At 43.3% G+C, this 8,694-nt stretch overlaps 1 protein-coding gene and 1 non-coding gene across 2 annotated transcripts; one reads left to right on the forward strand and one right to left on the reverse strand.

Annotated features, from left to right (window-relative positions):
- Positions 1-1,766: 1,766 nt before the first annotated feature.
- On the reverse strand, positions 1,767-5,610 carry LOC104448384 (universal stress protein PHOS32-like). The gene is given in 4 exon segments (XM_010062181.3): positions 1,767-2,091; positions 2,238-2,283; positions 4,795-5,469; positions 5,472-5,610. Coding segments are annotated over 3 exon segments (822 nt in total). The 3' UTR covers positions 1,767-2,091; positions 2,238-2,275.
- A 2,780-nt stretch (positions 5,611-8,390) lies between these two features.
- On the forward strand, positions 8,391-8,472 carry TRNAS-AGA. The gene has a single exon. It is a non-coding gene; the product is annotated as a tRNA-Ser (tRNA).
- The last annotated feature ends 222 nt before the right edge of the window (positions 8,473-8,694 follow it).

An 8,694-nucleotide genomic window follows, 5' to 3' on the forward strand; every position in this document is an offset into this window, starting at 1 on the left:
TATCCAAAGCTTAGAGGAAGAGGAGAAGTCGAACCAATTGCCGGATTAGAACATCTTTAATTCTTTTCTACAACAATAGAAAAGAATGAATCAACGCCCGTGGGTCCAGTAGCAAGGCATCTCTATGTTTTCGGCCGGTGAACCGATTGACTGATTGATATGTGCTCCATGCCTGCGCCGAGTAATTCCGATGTCAGCGGGTGTTCTGGTGGTTCAGTGCCGAGCTATTTCTCCTTCTATTGGTCGAGGCTAAATATGGTTGTTGTCCTAGATTGAAAAATATGACTTTTGCTGCTCCGTGCATGTTACTCGACTTGGAAAGAAACTAATCAAAAGCTTCTCCGTGAGAAACGTTTGAGCTTGACAAATAATTCATTTTAAGAATAGAGAAACCACATGGTCATTTCTTAAAATATTAAATAACGATGGTTCTCTCTCTCTCTTCGTCGGTCAACGTTGCACCCACGCTTTGGATCCAATCCTGGGATTTAGTAATCGCGTGGCCGAAAGATATTCTCCTCTTGGGGAGGCAGGCAATTTTAGTCTCGTTTATCGTCTAATACAGCTCTGGATGAGACTAATGGTCTAGAGTTAAATTCGTGCTTATCTACATTAGTCACCGAAATTGTAAAAATTGTAAAACAAAAATAAGAAAAATAATAAATAAATAAATAAAAAGCGAATGAGCGGGCGCTTTGTCATGGTCCATCACATCGGACGAAGCAGCTTGGAAGAATTTCAAAAGGGATGTGCTGTGAAATTAGGACCAATGATCTGACTATCGTCCGCACGTATCTAACTAACGCACGCCCTTGTCGGATTAAGTCCAAGCATTCCTTTCCTCTTCTCTTTTTTATTTATTTTTTATTTTTTTGCTTAAACGACGGGAATAGCGGGTTTGACTTCGCCAACGATACTTCTTGGATTGGACTCTGCAGTGGAAACTTGCGTACATTAGAGCCCAAATCCATGAGACCGACGGAAACTCACCGTGAAATGAAAGATAAGTTTTGACAATCTTTCCGAAACGGCAGAAAGTAGTAGCGGTCCGAGATTCCTGCAAGCGTTTTCCAACATCACCGTGTTACCGAAGTTCGCTTTCTCGAGATGTAAATTCACCTCTTGCTGAATAAAGCCAGAGTTGTTGAAAACCGACAAGCGCGTCCTTAAGAATTCCCAAAATATTGTCAAAATTCTGCTGTCCTAACTGTAGTCTGTAACCGCTTAACACGTAAAGCGAGAGCTCGAAGTCCTCTAATTCACATCGCTCATGATATGTTGGCTTGAGCATAAATTGTCCAGGAAATGAAGGGCACAAAAGATCACAAGATAACATGCTCAAGGTGTCGAAAGAAGAAGCAAGCAAGACTACCGCGAGACCATTTATCAATCGATGATTTTTTCAACACGGCTTCCAACAATATATGTCTGCGTAGAATCATAAGACAATCGGTTACTCGATGTGTCACCTCTTAGATCATGCGGGTTCATACACATCAAATGCACCAAGATCATTTAAGAATTTTTCGAAATCCAGTGGCTTTTGAGAGCTTCTTGCATTCCTCAGGTCAAACATGGAGAGTTCAAAAGGTAATAGAGGGACACAAGCCAGTTATCCAGAAAGGTCCACGGCCCAATTGGTTTCTGCACGAGTTAGCCTAGTATCTGAAAAAATTTATTCAACGTCTCAGGCAATAACAGCATACGCTAATTTGCATCTTAAGGAATAACCCAAATTACCTTAACTTGGCAACCAAAAATAGAGCTAGTTGGGAAAACAATTCTTAACATAGAAACCGATATAATGTTTGTATCACAAATAGGTCGAACACCCCGACGCCCCACACAACATTATCTTGAACCTCAAAAGCACACTAGTTCTTCATCCAAAACTCCCAAGTCCATACAAAACAAAGGCCAGAAGCGAGCAATCAAATTTTACACCGTTTACACAGCAAGATTCATCTCATTCTTTAATTCCTCATCGGTTCAGCTATGCTCTTATAATTAGCTATCACATCCCATTGGAGAGTGGCGGAAGAAACAGTTCAGCCGCTTGTGAAATCTAAATTGCAGGCATGATTGTGACCCCTGTATCATCGCATGAAATTGGTCATCAAATAGCAATAAAAGGTTGTGAAGTGAGACTACAGTAACCTCTGAGTCTAAAAGAAATAGCCAAACCAGAAAACCAAAGAAGGAACTGCAAGTATGATGTTCAATCTAAAGAAGCATACCAGCACATATGTCATCCAAGCGTCGCTAGTGGTTGACGCTAAGCATCTGCAACATTACATGTTAAAAAGTGATGTCAGTCATGAGAATTGGACTACAAGTAGCGGTCATGTGAACAGCTAACAAATCTTAAAAGCAAATCCCATTTGACCAACCAGCAAATCAAGCACTCAGTAAATCATGTAAAATTGCACCGCCAGCAAGATAATCAGGAAATTCTTTACACACGTCATCTTCGGAGCCAAAGCACCTACCACTCACCTACTTTTGTTGCAAAGAAAGTGAAGCCACACTCAAACACCGAGAGAGAGAAACTGCAGTTTCAGCAAAGTCTCATAGCTGGAGATGAAATTATGTAGCATGGCAACCAACATAACAAGTCAAGTATAACACACCACCAGTGGACAAAACCACACATTTTATAGAACCTGCCTTCATACCGTTTTGCTCAAAAGAAGCGTGGCCTAAATAAGAAAAAAGACCAACATAAACTTTACGATGCTAGTGTATTAGACAAAATTTTTAATTCTCCTTGTGATTTCCCAGATAGTATGACTGCAAATGGCACCAAATGGGAAACACAGATTACTATGGTCTATGGCAGCTTCTCAATAAGAGGAACCTATTGAGTTGGTTAACAGCACATAAGGATATATAAATGTGAATATACTACATGGTGTTCCTTATGACTCCGTAGCTGGATTTATCATCCAGACTTGGCAAAAACAGTCGGTTAAGGAAATTAGCGACCTGACCTTCACTACTTCTTTAGTAGACATCTCCACTCCTCAAGGAAACTAGAACTTCCACCGTTGCAACTTAGACATGTGGCAACAGCAGCACACTGCCCCTTCAGGCAGCAAATTATCTTTGCATGATGTATGCTGCTGAGTGCAGGATGCATGGATGGCAGCTACAGTGATTAACCGGTATATTCTCTTGCCCGACCAGCAGGCCCCTTGAATAGCTCTAACAGTATTTAAGGTGGACAACTTAAGCACTTCAACAATATAAAGACTACACAATCACAGCAGAACCTAAAAGAAATCCCATAAGGCTAGACAGCACGAAGGATATCTAAAACTTCCTGAAATTTTACATTTGACAGAGAAGTATCTGGTGTGTAAATAGATGGTTCTGAAGTTTCAAATTATCTTTTAGGAATTTAAAGCACAAATATACTGGAAACTTATATAGTTTTTCCCCAGAACAATAAAACTTAGTGAGTCAAATTCTGCCAGATAAGTCACCAGGAGTTGCTCTTCACATCCTATATGAAAATTGGCAGACCAAAGACCTCATCTCTAAACCAACACAAATCCCCTTAAGGAAAGGGTCCACTAATTGGAAGAAAAAACATAATCACGGGAATGAATCGGTATAGTTTAAGCAAGGATCAAAAGTCCTAAACCCAAAATCAAACAAGATAGCAGGGATGCGAAGGCCTTCCACTAAAACTCTCGTCCACCAAACCAATCTATCGCAACAATAAGTTAATAATTGTCTCTGCTCAAAAGGTTTATCAGAGATATTCACCAAGGAGATGAAACTGACTACAAACGAACTTTCTCAGTAGAATCAAACAAAAAACTCTTAAGAACTAATCAAATGAAAAATCAATAGACGCTAGTAAGTATAAACTGCAAATGCACGTCACTTGGAACAGAGCACACAATTACATCATAAGGTCCAAGTGATGACTCTTCCATTCTCCTATAAAAAGTCAGGCTATCTATATAAAATATTAAATATGCCATCATGCTAGTCTAACATTGCTCACTTATAGACTCGGAGAAAACATCAAACTCAAAATGCAAAAACCTAAAACCTCACTTTGGTCTGGCAAAGAACAATCTTCTTACTTTTACCTCAAATATTAGACTCTGCATCTCTTGTCTCTACTCAAGGCAGAAAGATTTCAAAATCCCTAATACCCCCAAATTGCACCAAAATAAGTTAAAGAACGGATCAAAACTCCGCTCGGATTGTGCAGAACCTCAATTAATTTTGTACCTTCGAAAAGTTCCAGTGGAGAAATTGTCTCTAACACATAGAAAAAACCTATTTAAAGCATGGGGACAGGAATCAACATCATGAGAGCATTCGCAATCAAAGCCAAAGTTCCTATAGCATACAAGCTGCGGCCTTTTCAAAGCACAAGCAGCACCCGAACAACATAATTTAAGCTTGCCGGAGTTCCAGGACACAACACTATCCATAAAGTAGCAAACTATCCGTGCTAAATAGAACGATCAACAGGTGCACACACCTCATCACTAGCCTTTCTGACTTAACTTCAAACCAGGAAGCAAGAAAGATAGCCGATAACAGTGCAAGGACGACATCACAGAAAAGCAAACATCAAAAGAGATGGACACAGCATTATTCAGTCGACAGTGACAGCAAAGGTGCAAGCTGCAATTTTTTTTCAAGCTATACATAAAACACAAGCACACAACCCCACGCCCGTCGCGATTCATCTCAACAGGAAATATCAGCATCAGCATCATCATCATCGTGATCGATTAACACGAGAAATGCGGAATTTCGCAATTTAACCTTTCTGCTTCTGCTCGTGTCTGGCCACACTCACGGCCACCTCGTCCTCCTCCTCGGCGACCTCATTCACGGCGACGATGGGATCGCCGCCATTCCCGCCGTCTTTCTCATCGGGGTATCTGACCACCACAACAGGACAGACGCAGTGATGCACGCAGTAATCACTGACACTCCCAAGCCTGCCGTCGCTCCCCCGCCGGGCGGCGCCGAACCCGCGGCTGCCCATGATCACGGCGCTCAAGCCCAACCTCTCGACCTCCAAGCAGAGCCTCTCCTTCATGTCGTGGTCCTTGACTATGTGGATCTTGTAGGGTATCTGGGCGTCCTTCAAGGGCTTGGCGAGATCGGCGACCTTGGCGCTGGTGAAGGCGTCGAAGTCGTCCTGGGACTTCTGGACCTCCTCGGGGCGGGCCGGGTTGTTAGGATTAGGGTTAGGGTTTGGGTTGAGGGGGTGATCGGGGGAGGCGGAGGCGGAGGAGGCGGAGGAGGGGAGGTGGGGGAGGGGGCCCCAGTCGGCGCCGAAGAGGACGGAGGTGGGGCTGACGTGGAGCAGTATGACGGCGTCGCCGGGGCGGAGGTAGTGGTGGACGGCCCAGCGGACGGCGTAGGCGCTCTCGTCGGAGAGGTCGACGGCGACGCCGATCTTGCGGTTGGCGCCGGCGGTGGGGGTGGCGGAGGAGTGGTGGTGGCGGGGGAGGAGGGGTGGTGGATCTTGATGGTGGGGAGCTGGGGGTGGTCGGCGGCGGCGGCGGAGGGGTCGGATTGGGGGTGGTGGTGGTGGTGGTGGGGGTGGGGGTGGGGCGGCGGCTGCTGCATTGTAGTCGGGCGGAGGAAGGAGGCTTTTGGTTTCTTCTCGAAGTGCTGAGTTTTTCCTTCGGCTTTTCGATTACGTGTTTCCGTCACCGCCCGTCTTTTGTCTTTCTTTCCTTTTTATTACGAGAAAAGAAGGGAGAGGAGTGTGTTGTTGCTGCGGAGAATATGCTTTGACGATTTGTCTGGACAAACGGACGGCAGCGGCGGCAGCCCAAGCCCACGATGATATGCTTGTGGATCAAGGCATGGCGAAGGGAGGTTTAGCAACCCCCTACATGGGGTTACACGAGGTTTTTGGCAGAGTGACACTGAGGCGCGTTTGATAACGCTTCTGTTGAAGTGGACACTGAACCGATTCGACTGAAATGATTATTTTTTATTATATTCACATCGCTTGTAAGTACCGAGTTATCTTTGGCGAGTAAAAAAGCGCGTTTGCGATTAGAAACTATTCAAATTTTTTTATTAGGGGAATGTAATGCGTTTGAATAAGTGCGTTCAGTATTAATTTCTTTTGATTTTTAAATAAATTTTATATAATTTCTTTACTTTTTTACTTTTTTCTTTTCTTTTTCCTTTTTTTTTTTTTTTCTTTTTTCCCCTTTTTCCTATTATTCTTCTTCTTCATTTGGCCGGTCGCCGCCGAACCGGCAACCGGCCGACGAGGCTCGGTGACACTCACCGGAGCGTCGCCTTGACCCTCGGCGAGGTCGGCCTTCGTCGGCCGAGCCTCGCCGGTGGCGGGATGGGTGGGGCCGAGCCTCGCCGGCAACCGGGATCCGGTGGGGCCGAGCCTCGCCGGGATGGCCAGGCGAGCCTCACCGGCAGTTGGCGAGGCTCGCCCTACCGCCGGCGAGGCTCGCCCGGCCGCGGTGGTGGCGGAGTTGGCCTCGCCGGTGGCTAGGCTTGCCTCCGGCGAGCTCTCGCCGGACCCGCCCCCCGGTGACGGGCGACCGACGGCGGCGGACCGGCCGATCGACGGCGGCGGGCGATGGTGAACGGAACCGAGATGTTGAAAGAGAATAACAAGGGTTTTACCATTTTGATTCTTTTTCGATTCTCGAACGTAGAATCAAAAAAAAATTATTCTCAAATCTTGTCCAAAATCGTTCCCGGGAACAAAAAGTTTACCAAACGCGATTCTCGTTCCAAACTGATTCTGGGAACAAAAAATCAGAATCTAGCACTGTTTGGTAAGTTGCCAAACAGGCCCTGAATCTTTTTACTTTAGTAGATGGATATATAATATTCGCTTGGGGCTACGGCGTGAAGCGGACACTGACAGATGTGAGGCATGTGTCGTGGAAAGATAAATTGATCATAGTAAAACTTTTTTTTTTCGAATTTAAATGTATTTTAACCAGAATGCACGTTATGTAAATGTTTTGCGACGGTTCACATCGCTTGTACGAGACTTGTAGTTATCTAGATGAGAGAGAGAGAGGAAGTTGTAAGTTTGGAAATTTTGCAAAGTTGTAAGTTTATAAATTTTGCTTACATTTTCTCCAAATGTTACTTTCCCAAATGCCTTGTGATATATTGGTTGAGTCCATTTGCTTCGTCTCATGTAAGGGCCGGAGTCCATTTAGCTATTATTAATTTTTGATGTGAAGATAAGCTTTATTAGTCCCCTTGGCACAACACAAGTTTCACATCGAAACCCTTTAATAGGCTTGAGCTTCAATTCCGAGTTAAATTTGGAATCAAATCGAATTAACCGATTCCTAAACGGTTTATGCGAAAATTAGTCCAATTCCTTGTTCCAATGGCAAGACCGAACCAAACCAACCCCTAAGTATTATAATTTATTCGGCAAACCCCCAGTTACACTCATAATTACCTTATAGAGATAGTTGTTTTATTCTCCTTTTGAATCATTTCTACTCTTTCCTTATAAGGAATAGGCAAAAAAAAAAAGGTAAAGAAAACACTGCCAATTCTTAAGCTAGGTGGGTCGATTCCTAATTTCACAAACCATGAATCGATCCTGCGCAATCTGATTTTAGGTTTCGAGATCATAATCAGATTACCTTGAAACCAACCATCCTTACTTTCTACTCTTGTCCTATGTAGCACGGACACTCTCCGGAAGCCTTCATGTCGTGTCCGACACGCTCCGACATGTCCCGACACGCGGTCAACGAGTGTCGAAAAATCCGACACGTGGTCAACTCTTTCCGACACGCTCCGACACGCGATTTTGACACGCACGGGGTCAATTTTAAAAATTTATAATACTTGAGGGGTCAAAATATAAATATACACAAAGAAGTAATAAAAGAAGTAATAAAATTGCTATAAATATACACGCATGGGGTCATTTTTTCAGTTTTTTTTAGAATTGTTTTATTTTTAAAAAAAAAAAGTCTTTTACTATGAAAGAAGTAATAAAAAATGCTATATATGATAAATAAATAAATTTAAAAATATCATTTCAGCATTTTTCTTTAAACAACGTTTTTTCCTCTAAGTTTTGTGTATTATTGTAACAAATTAAAATAATGAATGATATTATTTAATATTTTTCGTGTAAATTAATTCTAGGCTATTTTTATTTATTTATTCATTTTTATATATTAATATATAACGTGTCGGAACGTGTCGAAATTCTCTATTTCTAAGAAATGACGTGTCGGCGTGTCGTGTCGTGTCGCGTGTCACGTCATTTCGTGTTGGTGTTACATAGCTCTTGTCTATGCCTCATTGTGACTTGCGCAGCGGGGAAAGTTATTACGTAAATTTATCGAAGATATATGTAAACTTGGCAGAAAGAGCACAATCAGGTGGACGTGCCGGAGTGGTTATCGGGCATGACTAGAAATCATGTGGGCTCTGCCCGCGCAGGTTCGAATCCTGCCGTTCACGTTTATTATGCCAAACTTTCTATCTTTCGCAAGACGAATCGCATAAGTTTTATTTTATTTTTATTTTTGCCAAATCTATTCTGCAATCACTCAGCCTTCATGTACGCGACTTTCCTTTCATGGGCGACCGACACATGACACCGAATTTCTTTTGCGAAAGAAAGCAACTCAATGCCAGCCAATAAAGAAAAAAAAACCGAGCTAAAACTTGGGGTAAGCAAGC

Source organism: Eucalyptus grandis, chromosome 6 (genome assembly GCF_016545825.1).
Source record: "Eucalyptus grandis isolate ANBG69807.140 chromosome 6, ASM1654582v1, whole genome shotgun sequence".
Taxonomy (NCBI): domain Eukaryota; kingdom Viridiplantae; phylum Streptophyta; class Magnoliopsida; order Myrtales; family Myrtaceae; genus Eucalyptus; species Eucalyptus grandis.